The following is a 16,916-nucleotide window of genomic DNA, read 5'->3' as shown; positions in this document are numbered from 1 at the left end:
GTGCATCCTCTTTAGTTTGGATGAATGTAGTCATATGACCTCCCACAGAGCTGGACTGATTTTTATTCCAGTAAACAACATATGACTGTATTTCCTTGTCTCTGCCAATACCATGCATTTCAAAATCCCAACTGGATGTGTGAAAGATGGTATCCTCATTGATAGCTCACGGCTTTACCCACATATCTTCTAAGACGTCAAGCATCAACTTTTCACTCATAAGCCACTTAATATGTATTGAAGACCTTCGTGTGTGTGTGTGTGTGTGTGTGTGTGTGTATACAATGGTGCACATGTATGTGTACACATAGAAGCTAGAGGACAACCTTGACTATTATTCCACATAAAGTTCCTACCCTGTTTGTTTGAGGCAGGATCCCTCACAAGCCTAGAACTCACTTGGTGAGTTAGGCTAACTGCCCAGTGAATTTCAGGAATCCACCTTTCTCTTCCTCTTATTGCTGGGATGCTACCAGCATACCCTCATGTCTGGCTTTTTTTATTTGAGTTATGAGGATTAAACTCAGATACTCATGCTATAAGACTAATACTTTGCCAAGCCACCTCCCTAGTCCTTCTGTTTTATGTGTACCCCCACCCACCCAGGATTATGTTTTTTCAGCATCTGAGCTTCCCATGACACTTAGAAATCAGCTCCCCAGATTTCAATCTTTTTTCCTGAAAGTGCCAGGAATCTTGTAGCAGCATTTGTGCTTGGCCTCCCATAGAGAAGGGCAGGAGAAGAGCACCCCTGCCTTGTAGCAGGGAAACCCCTCTAAAAACTGTGAACATGGCACAGTCTTCCAGGACAGAAGCCAGGAGAGCACGGTGGTGCACCTCAGCACAGACCCACTGCATCTGAGTGAGCCCTTCTCTCCCAGACACAGCCGGCCTCCCTCCCGGTGTTCACTGGAAAGTCAGACAGCTCCTGGAATTCAGCACCCAACCAGACCCCTTCCAAGCCAGGCAGCTTCTGAGTACCCACATTGTGATGGCAGCTATAAGTGCCTTTGCGGTAGGTGGTTAATTCCTGCTTGTTACTTACTAATAATTATAGCTTTCACTCTGGCACCTCTCACAGCCGAAACCAGCAGCTATTCTTAGATGTGCAAGATCAGATTTTCTGATTTCTGCTGGGAATTTGAAGCTGTGATACTGTCACAATTTCCTTAGCCTTGACCCCTTCCCCTCCTCAGCTTCTCTCAGCCACCACGAGGTTCATCGGCAGAATCTAGAGGCAACTGTGGTTGGCCACCGTGAGGAATTAAAGACAATTGCTACACATGTGGTATACGGGCCAATACACAGGGGTGTGTTGGACACAGAGTTCTGGGGATCAACCCTGCCCACCAGCCTCTTCATCTGTGGGGTCTGAGTTAATACTCTTGACCTTTGGATAGCTGGCACTTACCAAGCACAAGGTGTGGTACAGACACTGTGCCAATAGCTCTGTGACTTGCTTCGTCCCCATCCTAACTGAGGTAGAGCTGCAAGGTCACTCATCTCAGGCTGCAAGACTCATATGCTGCAGGAAGGCCTAAATTCAGAACCAGCTGTGCAGCTCACATCTCTGCCAACCGTGCAACCCACAGCTCTGCCTTCCGTCATTCTCTGTAATGTTGTCGAGCATCTGGTTGTGTGCCAGGCTCCGCAGCACAGTGGTCATGGAGACAGACACTCAGTTCCTGCCTTCCTAGGGTCTGCAGGTGCAGAACAACAGTTGCAGAAGCCTGGGACTTCCATGTGCCAAGTACCAGGAACAAACAGTGCAGCTCCTGTAACCCTTGGGAACAAAAAGTCTTGCCAAAGCAAGAAGCAGGAAGCAATCGAAGTTTGGTTAGCAATGGATAGGAACAATGGAAGAGGTGCAGTACCACCCAGCACAGCACAACTTGAAAGAATCCTGCAGGTAGCAGAAGCTCTGAGAGGGGAAAGACAATGCAGTTCTAGGACCCAAGGGGAGGCAGATCCATTCCTGTCTGGACTGCAAAGTCGGTTCAGAACCAGCCTGAGGAGTTAATAAGCCCCCAAATCAAAAGTAAGATAAGGACTGGAAATACAGCTTCATGATAGAGTATGTACAGCTCTGATTGCTAGCACACACATGTAGTTCCATGATAGAGTATGTACAGCTCTGATTGCCACCACACACATAATTCTGGCTCCTATCTCTTGCAGATAAGACAAAGGCAAGTTAGTTCTCATCCCACTGAGCAAAATAAGGAAATTGGAACATTCACACTAGATCACACAGTGACCTGCTCAGTATGCAACAAACACTAATCACTAGGGAAATCTGAGTGTATGTCTATGTGTGCTATGTGCATGTGTGCGTTGGTGTTTGGAAACCAGAGGGTTCTGGGTGACTTTTCTGTGGCTGTCAATTCTGTTTTCTTGAGACCTAGTCTTAATGAACCTGGAATCTGCCATTTGGGTTATACTGGCAAGCTAGCAAGCCCCAATGGTCTTGTCTCTATCACATCACAGAGCTGGGGTTATGGACACCTGGCTTTTTAGATAGTCAGAGGATCTGAACTGAGTTCCTCATGCTTATACAGCAAGGTCACCCACTGAACCATTGCCCCAGGCCCAGGAAAGAACTCTTCTGCTAAAGGTTATGTGGCATAAAGACAAGTTATTCAATGGATCTGGAGGGAAAGAGTTGCTGGGGGGCCCAGACAAGATCAATCCACTAAGGAGGGGTGGACTAAAAACCATCTACCCAGCATGCAGGCAGAGTGAGTGACAGGAGCTGCAGGCAGAGTGTGCACCACCCTGCGGGAAAAGTTCCTGTGGATCAGTCGGCACAGGGGATCTGGGGAGGTGTATCGGATAAGAAGCCTAGGTGTGCAAAACGGCTGGCAAAGATGCTGATGACAATTCAGATACCCTATTAAAGACCAGTCAGCACCTAAACACAAGAATTGTGTGTAAGTAGACGATGGGGGAGGCGGGCACAGGGCTCAGCCCAGCGTAGAATGCCAAGCACATAGCTTGTCAGTGTGGTGGCAGTGCTTTGCCTGGCAGGCTTTTGGCTCCTCCCATTAATGAGTCAAGGACTCTAAGACTCCACCCAAGAAAATTCCTGAGTCAGAACCACTGGGTCATGGCCTAGAAGGGCTGAGGTGTCTCACTCTCCCACTGAGCCACTGGGAAGGAATGACTCTTGACAGACTGGCACAACCAGGCACAGATCCAGAGACAAGTAGAAGCTGTATGGCTGAGGCCCTGGCAAAGACATTTGGCTAAGCCATCAATGAGAGCAGGCATAGGTGTGCTCAGCTTGGGGGCTGTAAGGCCCATCAGTGGGTCTGTCCCAGAAAGAGGAAAGCAATTCTACAACAGAATCCCCACCTCTTCTCACTGCCAGCCCTCACAGACAGAGCAAAGCAAATGGAGAAATGGAGGCTGGGGAGGATAGGGGTCTTCCTGGGTCCTGAAGGAAGGGTGACAGGAAACCACTCCAGTGCTTGCCTCTTCTTAAGTTTTGTATGCGAGAGAATGGTCCAGTTAACACAGCAGCCATGTTCTCAATACCTCTGTACCCAAACCCCTGTGTGCATCCTGCTAGGACACCCTGCCCTGTATGGTGCCTCTCAGGGAGTCTGGGGTAACAGGAGAGGGTTTGGTGGAGTCTGTCTGCCTGTTGGCTTGTCCCAAGTGACAGAGACAGTGCTGGGCTCTCTCACCCAGCCCCGCGGCCACACACAAGTGACTTGAAAGATAGATCTGCCAGCAGCTAAACCATGTTCAGTTCTCAGAATGTCTCTAACAGACTGCTCCTTGGAGTTTCATCACAGATACCCCTTCTGGATGTACTAAGCCCCCAGAAAGCCCCTTTGGCATCCTTTAGCCTCTGAAGAGCAAACTCCGGAGGGCAGAGCCCTTTTCTGTGCTTGGCTGTGTGCCTCCCGTCCACTTGTCCCTCGGCTCATTTCAGCCCTTTTCTCTGTGATGAGCAGAGCTAAGGGTGGCGTCTGTCCTCATGCTGAAGGGCTTTAAGTGGACCCTGGGACGACTGTCCTCAGAGGTTGGGACAAAGCCCAGGCAGCCCTCACTGCCTTCAGTTTGGTAGTGACATATGTCTGCCCTTCAAGGACCAAAGAACAAATGACCTGTGCACAAGTGGTCACAAAAGACTGTTGGCCTATGGCCATGTCCAGGGTGGTAGGAGACAGCTGGCTCTGAGCTGTGCCAAACTCCCATGGGGGAATATGAAAGTCCCGAAGCCGAGTACCAACCACTCGCAGGGTCTCTGAGGGCAGTGATCCAGGACAGCATGTGTTTTCTGCTCTGCTCCCACAGCTGAGGTCTACATTGGCATTGGAAAGCCTGCTGAAGCTACAGCCTGTACCCAAGAAGCTGCCAACCTCTTCCCAATGTCCCACAATGTCCTCTACATGCGGGGCCAGGTTGCTGAGCTTCGAGGACACTTCGATGAGGCCCGGCGGTGGTACGAAGAAGCCTTATCCATCAGCCCTACTCATGTGAAGAGCATGCAGCGACTGGTGAGTCTGAGACCCAGGCCAGGGTTCCCATTTCTTGGATTGCAACTCTCCTTGGATGCAGCAGGTAGCCTACGACCCTCATACCCACTGGTTCCCAAGGCCAAGTACAGTTAGCCTGTCAAAACATAACATGGCACAAAGCCAACAGGCAGATCCTGTGACGCCCTGGGAGGTGACAGTGCATAGCCAACTGTCTTACCCAAGGTACGATTAGGTGCAATGGGTCAATTAAGTCAGCAATCAATATCACCCTGAGGTTGGTCACCATCATTGTCATCTGGATATCTGCAGGCTTGCAGTAGCCACCTTAAGGGAGTCTCCATACCAAAGACTCCTGAGGGAGCCAGAGACTCAGGTATGCCTCCAAGGTACTGGCCACCCTATTATAGGAAGGGAGGGGTGCCCTCGCAGTACACAAAAGAGAGGTGCTTGGCCAGTTTCCACTCCCATGTATACCTGAGGCAATTTCAGAGATCCATGTGTCCTTTCTCTGGGTGCCCAAGTGAGAAAAGAGCACATCTCCCTGCTGCTCCACCGCTGGGGACAGGCCATCTCTGAGAAGTCGTAGAGTAGGCCACTTGCCATCTTGGTGTCATTCCAGAAGGTTATGGCTAACAGGGATGCCCTCCACAACATTTCTGTCCATGTCTCCAGGCTGTGAGACTGAGCTGAAGATGAAGGTCTATCTTCGGAGTCGGTGGAAAGCCATAGAGCCTCCTCTGGACCAGGGCACCAGGTTCAGGTTCTGAGGCAGTTTGGGTCTTAGCAGAGGTCTCTCTTGTTTAGCAGCCCACAGAAAAGGGCATGGCCTTGCCTTTTCCACCTGTGGCCCTCGGAGCTCATGCCTCTCATCAGACAAAGGTGTGTGACATGGGGTCAGGGGAACTAGACACAGAATCCTGGAACAGACATCAGGTCCCAGTCGAGCCTCGCACGGTCTTTAGCCCCAAGAAGAGCCCAGAATCTCTCTGTGCCTCCCATGCCCTTTTTGCAAGAAGTCCTTCTGTTAGACCGGCTGTGTGTTTAGGACTAAGAGGACGTGGTTCTGTAACTAATGGTAAAATGTACCCAGAAGGACCCCATAGCCCTCACCGCCTCCCCATTTCTTACTGGTGCTGCACAGTGCAGAGGACTGAGCTGTGACAGGGGACTGAGCTGTCACTGCTGTTTTTGAGAGGCACGTGTACCTGAGGGTTAGGTCTGAACTCGAACCCGTGTTTGTTGTTTAACCTCCAGGACCCATGGCATTTCTGTGGCTGGGTGGCTACTTGCCCCCGTGGGCTGTGTGAGAACTAAACAAAATGGCTGAGTACGAAGCCTTGCGAGTCCCTGGTACCTAGTAGATGTTCACTAAATAGAAAACCAGAGGCAGCCATCTTCAGTTTCAAAAATAGACCAAGCCTGGTCATACTTACAGTCACTCACTTTTTTCACTTCCTTTTAAGAGAAGCAGCTTTATAAATACTTTTACATACTATCTAAACATCACTCTGTTTGATTAAAGATATTACATGGCTTTTAATTTTTGTCTCACTATTGAAAGAGAGATGTGTTAAGAGCTTTTCAGGTCTCCCAGCCTTTGCTAGAACATTGCAGAAGACTTAAATCAACACAAAGTGCCCAGTCCTCATTAAAAAGAAGAAGCGAGTTGCTACCTCGGGCCGATGATGAATTATTCAGAGAAGTGGTTCTTGTTCATCCCCAAGGGAAACACTTGAGACAAAAGATCAATAGGAAAGTCACCTCAGGAGAGGTTTTGGGTTTCCCCCTTAGCTCTTTAAGCCCCTGCTCCAGGCAAATGCTTTCCTTTCTGAGGAACCAACCAGGTGGCCAGCACAGGGGAAGAGAGCCAGGCAGGGTCTCTGAGCCTCCCCAGGCCTGAGGACACTAGCCACCTTGGTGGTCTTGCCAGTGGGGACATGCTAACCTCAGACCCTGAGCTCTCAGACCCGGTATATCCTGGTATCTGCATCAGATCAAAGGCAGGCTTGGGGCAGCCTGCTTGCAGATATGGGGCAGTTCAACTTCTCTTGCTCAGCAGCTTTTCCCAGTGCCTGTGGTCAGGAACTCCCAAAGAGCTTGCAAGATTCCTTCCCGGTGATCTTGTACATGACGTTCACTGCCAGTGTTTTTCCCCCTAGCTTCAGCTAGCCACAGCTGAGGGTAGCCCATCCACAGCCAAGGGCAAATTCCTCCTTCTGGGATGCTGGGTCCTCTAGTACCTGCAGAGAATCCCTGGAATCCACAGGTCTTGAGCCTTGGAACATCAAGAGACCTTGCCCCGGCTTCTTAAAGCAGAGCAGGGTTTCAGTGTCAGAGAGATCAAGAAGGTGGCTCACAGTTTATTGCAGGGCTATAGGTTCTGGACAGGCCTGGGCTAGAATCCCAATGCTGTTACTCATTGCCTTTGGAGCTTTGAGGCAAGATGCTCCTCTCCTTGTGCCTCAGTTTCTTCATCTATACAACAACCAAGAATGTTAGCACCAGCTGCTTTTAGAGGCTAAGTACCCAATGGCTCACAGGATTCTTAAACACCTCACAGGAACCAGGCTAGTCTGTGAGTCTCTGAACTCCTTGAAAGCAGAGAGCAGACATACAGGGAGGGGATGGGCAGCCAGGCCTATGAGGGCAGCAAGAGGCAAAAACAGTGATGAACACTGAGTTTCTCAGTACCTACAAGAGAGTGAGAGCCACCTCGGGAAGCCAGGCCACAGCAGGCCACACTGGGGCCTATAAAGGTCAGGAGTACCAGTTGGAAGAACATAGAACAGAACCACCATAAAACCAAGAAGGTCCCAGGATAAGGAGGCACGTGAGGTACACCATGGGGCACAGAAAACCTGAGGACAGAAAATTTGTCCACAGCAGCCCCAGTGCTCAGAATGGAACAGAGAAGCTGCCAGGAGTTGTCTGGCAGGCAGAAAGCCATGTTGTTTGTCACAGGTGGACACTGGCAGCTGATAGAGGGCACAGGGAGCGGCAGGACACGTGCAGGAGCCTGGGCTGACACTGAGAATAGAGCCTCCCTACCTGCTAGAGATGTAAGCAGCGCTTGCCTGCCTTGTGCAGAATGCAAATGCGTTTGCATTGTTAAAAAGCAAAGGTGAGGCCGATAGCATTGATGAATGTGAATGGGAAGTCAGACTGGAGAGGTAAATGGAAACGAACCCCCAGGGAGATGGATAATCTCTAACAGTTACAGCCAGCAATGTGGTGAAAAGGTAGAAAAAACAAAGGTGTTGCCCAGTAGTAATTAGTTAGCCCAGACCAGGGGTCAGGGGCTAAGTGTGGACAGTTATTAAGCAAGCAATAAGTTTATGAGACAAGGAATTGAAAGCTGTGGAGGTATTCTCACAGTGATCAGACTTTTGCCCAGAAAACCCAAAGGAATATTTTCTAATGTTAGTTTGCATAAATGTATAAATTTGCATTTATTTGCTGTGCTAAAAGTCTAGCTCGAAGTGTCTGCAATGCATTAATGAAACATGGGCAGGCTTTTCCCAAAGCGGCCATTCTGTATTTTGAGTTGAGGGGAAGGAGAAGAAGGTATACAGCAGTGGCTAGGGGTGGCCTCAGGGAGAAGATGGTCTGCCGGAGCCAGACTTTGCAGGCCAAGGACAGGCATGGAGACGGTACAGCCAAGGACACAGTTACCAGGATAGGAACAAGTTCTACAAACGGACATCTGGTTGCCCTCTGATCACATCAGCCTGGGCCTTTGAGAGCAATGTGTAAGATGGACAGGTAAGAAAGGAATAAGGGCTTTCTGAGGCAAAGGTGGAAGGGAGCCAGGAAGCCTGTGAGGAGGGGAGTCAGTAAGACCAGAAGGGAAGCTGTTGCTGGGTAACAAGCAGGGATCTTGAGGGTCACCAGGAGGCTTGGGCCTGCCCCTGCAGTGTTTGACAGGGCAAGAAAACGGTAGGAAACAGGAGCAGATGTGGGGCTCATTCAAGGTCTGTTGGAGTGGACAACATGGGGGGCAAGGATGCCCAGAGCATAGGAGAGGATCTGAAGCTAGAGGGGGAGTGCACAGTGAACCACAGCAAGGACCAGCAGCTAACACTAATGCAGGAAATGTGGGGTTTAAGAAACATGAAACCTTTCTCTCCCATCCCAGATGAGCATAACAGTGTTAGAGTCCTAGACTAACCAACAGCCACCAGAACAACTTGGGACCAGTGGCTTCCAGGTCCTGGTCTCTGGAACTCAGTGACATTCACAGAAAACAGGAGAGTGAGCTTGACAAGGAATTTCATAAGATTGTAGTTGGGAACGTAAGAGAAAGAGGCAGAGCTTCCATACAGCAGGAATGAGTCCTAGAAAATGGGGTACCATAAAGATGCTTAGTCTGAAGGTCTTTTGGAAGAAACTAGACTGAGGCATGGGCCCACCAGTAAGAAGTCCACTGCCTCTCAGTTTCAGCCACATCTTCACTTACAGTTTCCAGGCAAGGGTGCTCATTTAGGTCATGTGAAAGAGAAGAAAGATGGCAAAAATCCTCATCAGGAACCCAAGTCCCCTCTGGCCAAGACAGAAAGACATAAGACCATTTCCGGCTTCTGACCAGGACAGCTGGAACTGTCTACTTTTGGGATCTCTGCCCTAGGATAGCTTAATCAACACTGTTCCCGCCATTCACCTCCAGCACAAAAAGCAAGCAGGGAGAATCAGTGTATGCCCCAGAGGACTAAGCAGTTCTCCAAGACAAGGCTAGACAAGGCAGAGACCAGCTGTCAGAGGTGATGCCGAGAACAGCTAACCAAAAGCTTAAAGCGATAAAGCGATCTACCCATGAACATTGATGCTCCAAGACATGCCAGGGACAGGAAAAGGACAGGAGCCATTGTCATTCAGTGATAGCTCAGAAGGGACAGTGAGATTAGGAAGGTGCAAGGCTTCAGAGTTCCCTGGAGGAAGATAAGGTAACAAACAGTCTGTGAGGGGTGATGGATGGGAGGGAACCTGCCACCTGTGGCTGCTTGCAGGTCACTGCTCAGTGCAGAGCACAGTCCAGGGTTCTCTGGGGATGGGGGGTGGGGTACACAGGCTGTCTGTGAGGGCTTTCCTGGGCCTAAGGTCTGAAGCATAGGCTCTGGGCTAGCCACAAGGGCATAAACTCCAGAGGAGGGCATTAATGGCAGGATAGTCTACGGTGTTAGGGATGCCCCTTGCTGCCCTATGTGGATGGCAGGCTTTACAACACAAGGTTTGCTGGCACTGTCACCTGCATCATGCCTCTGTTTTCAGTTCTTTGAACAGCTCTTAAGGTGTCCCATCAAAACAAAGCTGTCCACACACACACACTGTCCACACACACACTGGCCTCTCTTCTGAAGTTTCAAATGGAGACCTGATGTTAGCGCTGTCTTTAAACTGTCTTCAAGCTTTCAAGCCTGTTTACTGTGTCAAAACTTCCTCCTGTAGGGCGTGGTGGCTGTGAGGCAAGGAAAGAGGGGAGCCTCTCTTAATAAGGGAGCTGACATTGGCCTCATGAAACTTGGTGTTTTCTGTCTCCCATCCTTGGAGGTGTCTATCTGTCTCCCGCTGTGTTTTATGGTTTGTTATCAGAAGTTTGTCTCCCAGCGTGTTCCTGTTGGGCAGAGACTAGGGCTGTAGGGCCTGGTAGCCTCTGCTCCTGCATCGGTCTGACGGACCATCAGATTGATGAGGGTCCTGTGACACTAACCGTCCAGGATTACCTTCTGCCTTCCCGCTTCTCTTGGGAGAAGCCTCTGTTCCTTCCATTGGTCTGGCTAAGGCACAGGTACTCCTGGAATAGAACTCAAAGGCCCTCCTCCTTTCAGAAGCCAGTCTCTTTCATCCAGTGTCAGCTTTCTTCCCACGCACAGAAAGAATGACTGACGCAGCAAAACCCGCCCCGCAGTCTGCTACAAAGGCTCTTTCATCTAGTAATTGTCTTCTGTGTTCTTTTAGAACTAGGAAACTGCTTTAAAAACTAGAGAGAGCAACTTCTCCAAAGGCCTGTGAGCTGTTTAGATGCCTCCCCAGCCGTCTGTCTGTGAGGGCTTTCTGTCCTTGCTGAGTCCCTAATAAGCCTGTAGTCGTCTCTGCCTGCTCTCTCCACTCAGCATGGCTGGGCTTAAGCGCCTGGTCCAGAGAGGGGAACGTGCCCCCTTCCAGCTGATGGGTCATCGCTGCGGTGTGTTCTGTCTCCACTCTTTCTAGTGGTCCATGTAGCACTTTAGCCTCATTGACAATTTAAGGCCTTTTCAACTCGTACTTAGCCCTAAATCTCACTTTTTCACTACAGTATAATTTGAAAGGTTGTGTGTCATACCCATTGTTACATACAGTATTTAGTGAAATGGAGAATTTCTTGTTACTGGAGAGGAAAGCGGCTCTAGGTGATCTGCCCTGGTCACGCTGTAAGTTAGCACAAATCAGGGCAAGCCTGAGCTGTTGTCAGCATGAGGAGTGGGAGCCCCAGTGGCGGGTGCGTTAGAATAGCTGCCAGGCCCCAGCTCTGTTGCCTTCTTTGCTGTTTTGTTACTTGAGGGTTTCCTTTGGTTTGCTTTAGTTCAGTTCCGTTTAGGGTTGAGTTGAATTGGGTTGGATTTTTTTTTTTTTTTTTTTTGTGGACTGAATGTTTTTAGGATTGAACCTAGGACCTTGAGTGTGGTATGCAAATACTGAACAACTGAAGGATACATCACTTGTAAACTCCCACTTTCTCACGGTAGATGGACGGAGTAGGTGCAGGACCCCTGTGTGTCACTATAGATTCCGTATAGGATGAGCTGTCAGCATCACTGTCATCCCTAGGTGTAGATTTCCTCTGTGATTTCCATGAGTCCATAGCTGTGAATAGAACATATCCTCTTGAGGAAAACATCCATGGCTCCTGTCCAGGGCCTCGGGGCCCTGGGGTTGCTCTGTGAATGGGCTCCCCTGATGGGGGCTTCACAGTCTGATTTGGGAACATGTGGCAACTCTAGAAACAGCCAGCCCAGTGCAAGATACAGTGAGTATCCAAAGTCATGATTGGTGCAGGGACAGAGCAGCCAGTGTCAAAAGTGATGTCAGTTGTGTCTTGAAGATTCTTAAATTCTTTTTTTTTTTAATGACTTATGTTTAGTTTATAACCGGTTTGGGGTGTTAGGCATCTGTGTCCTCCTTTAAGCAAAAGGAATGCCCCTGGGCATAGAGAACCTGCTTGTCATCACTTGGCTCCAGTCCAGCTATATAGCCCAGCTGTCCCCACCCTAACCCTGTAGTTGAAGCATCCCTAGGGGCAGGAACTTCCTCCAGAGGCAGTTTCTGTTTGTCTGGGGACCTTCCAACCCAGCAACACTTGTCCCTCCACTGGCCAGGAAGAAGTGGCATCAGGTGACCTGGCTCTCCCTAGGGACCGTAGTCACAGACCCAAAAGCAACCTGGGCAGCACCAGCTCCCACGTACAAACTGTGCATTAGGTCTTTCTTCACCTCGGCTGAAGGGAGACACCAAAGCCCTGCTTACTTCTGACTTTGCTCTGAAGTCTTAGGTGACTGGCAGCCAATTCAGTCTCAGTACCTAAATGTGGTCAAACCTGATATATCCTACCCATGCCGTTTATTCTTCGAAATGCTGCCCTGTTGTTTCAATACAACATACCAGCAGCTCACAGGAAACTTCTTGGCTTGGCAAAGGCATGGAAGGTTTTGCCTGGGTTGGTCTGTGTTTCCCTGTAATGGTTCTGACTCCCGTTACAAATTCCTGGCCCCTGCATCCTGAGTTTCTTTCACTCTGCAGCCCTCCCTAGCCTGCCCTCCCTAGCCTGCTACCTACCTTTGAACATAGATTAAGTGTGTGACTGCCGCCATGTTCTGAGCTCCCCGCTGAGTGCTGGGGGTTCCTTTTGGGCCATGTCAGCTCCACTCGATTTCTGGACTTGCAGAAGAATGGTAAAACTTTTAGGCCCAAAGCTTTTGGGAAGCCATCTCCCATGGGAAGGTCTCTTTGAATAGCAAATAGAAGTCCAAAATGAAGCCGGGTGTGATGATGCACGCCTTTAATCCCAGCACTCGGGAGGTAGAGGCAGGCGGATTTCTGAGTTCAAGGCCAGCCTGGTCTACAGAGTGAGTTCCAGGACAGCCAGAGTTACACAGAGAAACCCTGTCTCGAAAAAACCAAAAAAAAAAAAAAAAAAAAAAGTCCAAAATGGACACGTAGCAAGTGTGTGCCTTCAGACCTCACCTCACTAGTGAGTCAGGCGAACTGCAGATGTAGAGATCATCACAGCTTCTTCATTTTAGCAGACGCCGACTAGGAAGGAACAAGGCAGATGCGGTGATGGCTGTACCAGGGGTCCTGACTACATCATTTCTGAGGGTGCTATACAGTTGTGAGTCTGAGATGCTCAAGTGGTTATAAGAAAGTATCCTTAATTTTAAAGGGGGTTTAGAGATAAAAATGCCTGTCGCTTATAATAAATACTCACCCCAAAATAGATTAATTAAGCTAATATAGAAGAAAATTAGCAGTACCAGCGGGGTGAATCAATAGGTGCCTGCCACCAAGCCTGACAACCTGAGTCCAATTCTCAGGACCATGAGGGAACCGACGCCAAAAGCTGTCCTCAGACTTACGCAAGCATAACATGGTGCGCACACGTGCGCGCACACACACACACACACACACACACACACACACACACACACCACAGTTTTCTTTATAAGGAAAAGGTTTAGGAGCTGTTAACTTTGGCCATTAGTTTGATATCTTAGCCTTTCTGCTTTTCTGAAGGTTTGAAATTGTGCAAGATAAAATCTAAACAGCCAAGCCAATGTGATTATATTTGTGCTGTAGAGAGAGACGATGCTCTGGAAGCAAAAGAGGGCTGGTAACCTGGAAACAGAATCCTTAAGGACAGTTGAAGATGAAAAGTGCTGAGCAGGGAAGCCCAGTAAGGCTTGGTGCACGGACCAGAGAGTGCTAGCCTGGCATCAGGCTGGGTCAGTGACTTGGGGTTGGCAACAGGCGATAGGTGGTAGCTGAAGCTAAGGCAAAAATCACAGAGGAAGCAAGAGAGAGGCCACGAGCAGAGTCCATGCGTGCCAGCACTTATGGAGCAGGAGAGAAGGAACACCCGTGGAAAATCTAGGCTCTGGCCAGTCAGTCATGCAGACGCCACTGCTCATCCCTGTTCCTATGCCGTACAGAAGAAGGAGGAGCGCAGACAGCACAGCCTCTCTTGGCTACACATCAGGAGCAGACATGGCTTGAATTAGACATAGGTTCCGCACAACAGGGATGAGGCCCCCTTACTTTTCTGGGCCTCGGCTCTTCTGTCCATGAGGGATGGTGGTGACCACCCTAGCAGGAAGTAAGCTGTGATCACACATGTGAGCTAGAGGCCTGCAGGTGTGTCAGATGACAGCTGTTTCACCTGGGCTGCTTCATGTATGAAGCACACCCTTTTCATGTCTGTCTGTTGCCTGTTCTCCAGACTGGTAACAACAGTGATTTGCTGAGAGGAGTAGGGGGATGGTATACACAAGTATACACACACACACACACACACACACACACACACACACACTGGCCTGGGATCCTGCCTCTCTAAGAGCTGACTCTTGATTAGATCTATAATTGAAATTCTGGCCAGTGCCCTTCTAAATGCAGCAGAAGCCGCTAGCCTGGCACAGAGCAGCCTCTGACCGGGGATGCTGTGTCTTCATAAATTAAGAAGCTCGGCCCCTCCCTACAGGAGTCCAGGGCCCTGCAGGTTCTCTCTCATCCTCTGCACCAGGCTGCCAGATCTAGACAGATGCATGGGGCCGGAACCAAAGATCCCTGTGGAGATCTCCCAGAACAAACTAGAAGCAAAATCTGCTTCTTCCTAAGGACAACATGCAAGTTTCCAGGCCCTCCAAAGCAAGGCAGGTCAATCGAGTTATAATTGGCTCTCTAATTAGAACTCCCACAAGCTGTTAAATTCTTTACCTGCCGCCTGCGTTTTATACAAAGGTAACAAATACACTTGTGCCTTTGATTAAAGAGCCAGCTACAGTCACCAGCTTCCTGCTGGCAGCAGCCCCCTCCAGCCACCACTACCTCGCTCAGATGCCTGCATACCCACCAGCAAGCATCAGGCAACACGCTGGCTGCCGGCTAAGAAGGGTCTCTGGGAAGCCAAACTCAGAGGTCATGTTGCTGGCAACCAGGGGGAAGCTGCAGAGAGTTAGCCATGTTTCCAGGGTGACACATTCCTGGGGAGATGCATAGAGCCTGGGGCCCCTACCAGAGCTGCTCCATGCTAGAGAAAGTTCATCCTGTGTCCTTCTGTATTCTCAGTGCTGAAAGAAAATTGGGGTTTGCGTTGTTCCCTTCAACCCTCAAGAGAACAGTATGGTTTGGACACTGATATTGGTGTCTAGTGGCTCTAGTGTCACCTGAAGGCACACCAGCATTTGGAAGGGGACTGGTCTTACTTACCCAGCATTGGGGACAAAAAGCACAGCCTTTTCTAACTCCAAGCCAGTGCAGCAAGCTCACGTGAGTAGCATGAAGTTAGTCTTGATAGAAGGACTTACTTTGTGGAAAATGGCAAGTGCCACACATCTGGGCTTTTTTTTTCTTCCAGAGAGCCATTTTGGCCATTATATCACTTGCACTCAAGGGCCAGAGAGGGAATTGCTGTTAAGGGGGGAAGCAGAGAGACATCAGAGGGATCATGGATGAAGAACACTCAAGGCCACGCCTCAGAAGATGCTGTGGCACTGAGCAGAGGCAGGGCTGAAGGAACCAGGGAAGGAAGAACTGCAGAACTGCCCAGGCCAGGGCCAGAAAGAGTAGTGGCTAAGAGTACACAATTTGGAGCAGAAGAAACAGCATCTAGAACATCGCTCTGACATGCACTGGAGATCTGTCTGACCAGGACATGTTTCCTCTACAGCAGTCATGCCAACCCCTTGTCTGCCCTCAGGGATGTAGACATGGTTCTGGCCTAGCACAAGCACCTCACCTCAGTACCTGATCTTTCTCCAAAAACAGTAGCATGAAAGTCACATGGGAAATACGAGACTCCCCTAGGACCCCCAGGATACAAGCGTGAGGTTCCCTGTGGACTTGCCCCTTCCCCATTCTTTAGGAAAGAGGGACCTTCCTTTTAGCAGAGTGTACAGTCAGAACAAGAATTGCCTGTAACAGGGTTATAGGACTGATGCTGGATCAGCCAGTGCCAGTAACAGGTCACCTCTGGGTATGACCATACCAGGTTAGAGCATAAAATAACCATTACCTTTCCTGAATCTGTAGACTGAACATGTCTCTGTGAGCAGAATAGCCACAGGAGTGATAGCGGATGCTTTAATTTATTCTAATGTTCTAGTCTCCCTCCAAGTCATTGTTCAAGACCGCAGGCCCCCATTTTGATACATAGCAGGGACCACATACAAATGAGCTCAGTGCCTATACCAAGGCAGGTGAGCAGCACCTCCCACGCTCCCCTCAGCACTGACTGGGAACCCTTGAGGAGATGCCTCTGATCTTGATGCTGATTTATTCTGCACTGAATTGGGAAATGGTGAGAGCTCAGTGTGCAGGGAACGAAAGTGCCTGCTGAGTCTCTGTTCTCCCCAGGAGCTCTGCAGTGGACACCTTCCTCTTTGCACAGCCACACTGTCCCCAGATCCCCACTAGGTCCCCAGCCTGGTCACTATCTTCCTTCTTCCAACCCTGGGTCTGAGTTGAGAGCAATTGGTGTGTGTGTTGTGTGTGTGTGGAGGGGGTTGTTATTCAAACAAACAACAGTGAAAGCTTGCTTCCAGGCAACCTGTCTATTTCTCCTTCTCTCGATACAGGGCTTCCCCTGCGCTGTTTTACCAGCAAAGCACAGATGTGGTGAGGAATGGCTGAGTGGGGCCTAGTGCTGGACAGTGAGACCCCACCCCTCTCCCAGCCAGATAGAGGATGATGAGTTGTCTTGTTATTTTGGGGACAATTTTTCCAAGGCTAATCAGTTTCAGCCCCCTCCCCCTCATTGGAAAATGTCTTATCATTTCTGTTTGTTCCTATTTAAAAATGGAAAAATAATTCTTGCCAGACCCTGGCAGGGATGTGGTAGGTGCTGGCCAAAGTGACCGCATCCATTCTATCAGGTAGTAAATCATCCTTGTGTTTGTACCCCGGTGAGTCAGATGGCAGCCATCCTCTCTGGTGCCCTGGCTGTGGAGACCACTGAGGCTTTGTGTCATTTTGGCAGCCCTCTTGCAGCTGGCATTCGCCATTTGAAGTCCAGATGGGCTCAGAGAAGTCACGTCGCCAGGCAACGTTCAGGGATGGGTGTGGAAACCGACACCTCCCACATAGTGTTCTACACTTGGCCAGGAGTACATTTGACAGAGAAGCTGGACAAGATGGGTAATGGTAATGGGCAGAGCTAGGACCTAGCACCCACTCTGTGGT

General features: G+C 49.7%; 1 protein-coding gene across 5 annotated transcripts in view; it reads left to right on the top strand.

Annotated features, from left to right (window-relative positions):
- Positions 1 to 16,916, top strand: part of Ttc7b (tetratricopeptide repeat domain 7B) — a 216,906-nt gene that overhangs the window by 187,199 nt on the left and 12,791 nt on the right. For all 5 annotated transcript variants that reach the window (XM_021201845.1, XM_021201846.2, XM_029541062.1 and 2 more), the window contains one exon: positions 4,306 to 4,508. In XM_021201845.1, coding sequence (XP_021057504.1) covers positions 4,306 to 4,508 — 203 coding nt within the window. The remainder of the gene's footprint in view (positions 1 to 4,305; positions 4,509 to 16,916) is intronic.

This window comes from Mus pahari, chromosome 7, assembly GCF_900095145.1.
Source record: "Mus pahari chromosome 7, PAHARI_EIJ_v1.1, whole genome shotgun sequence".
Taxonomy (NCBI): domain Eukaryota; kingdom Metazoa; phylum Chordata; class Mammalia; order Rodentia; family Muridae; genus Mus; species Mus pahari.
Note: the sequence above shows the minus strand (reverse complement) of the source record. Positions and strands in the feature narration are given on the sequence as shown.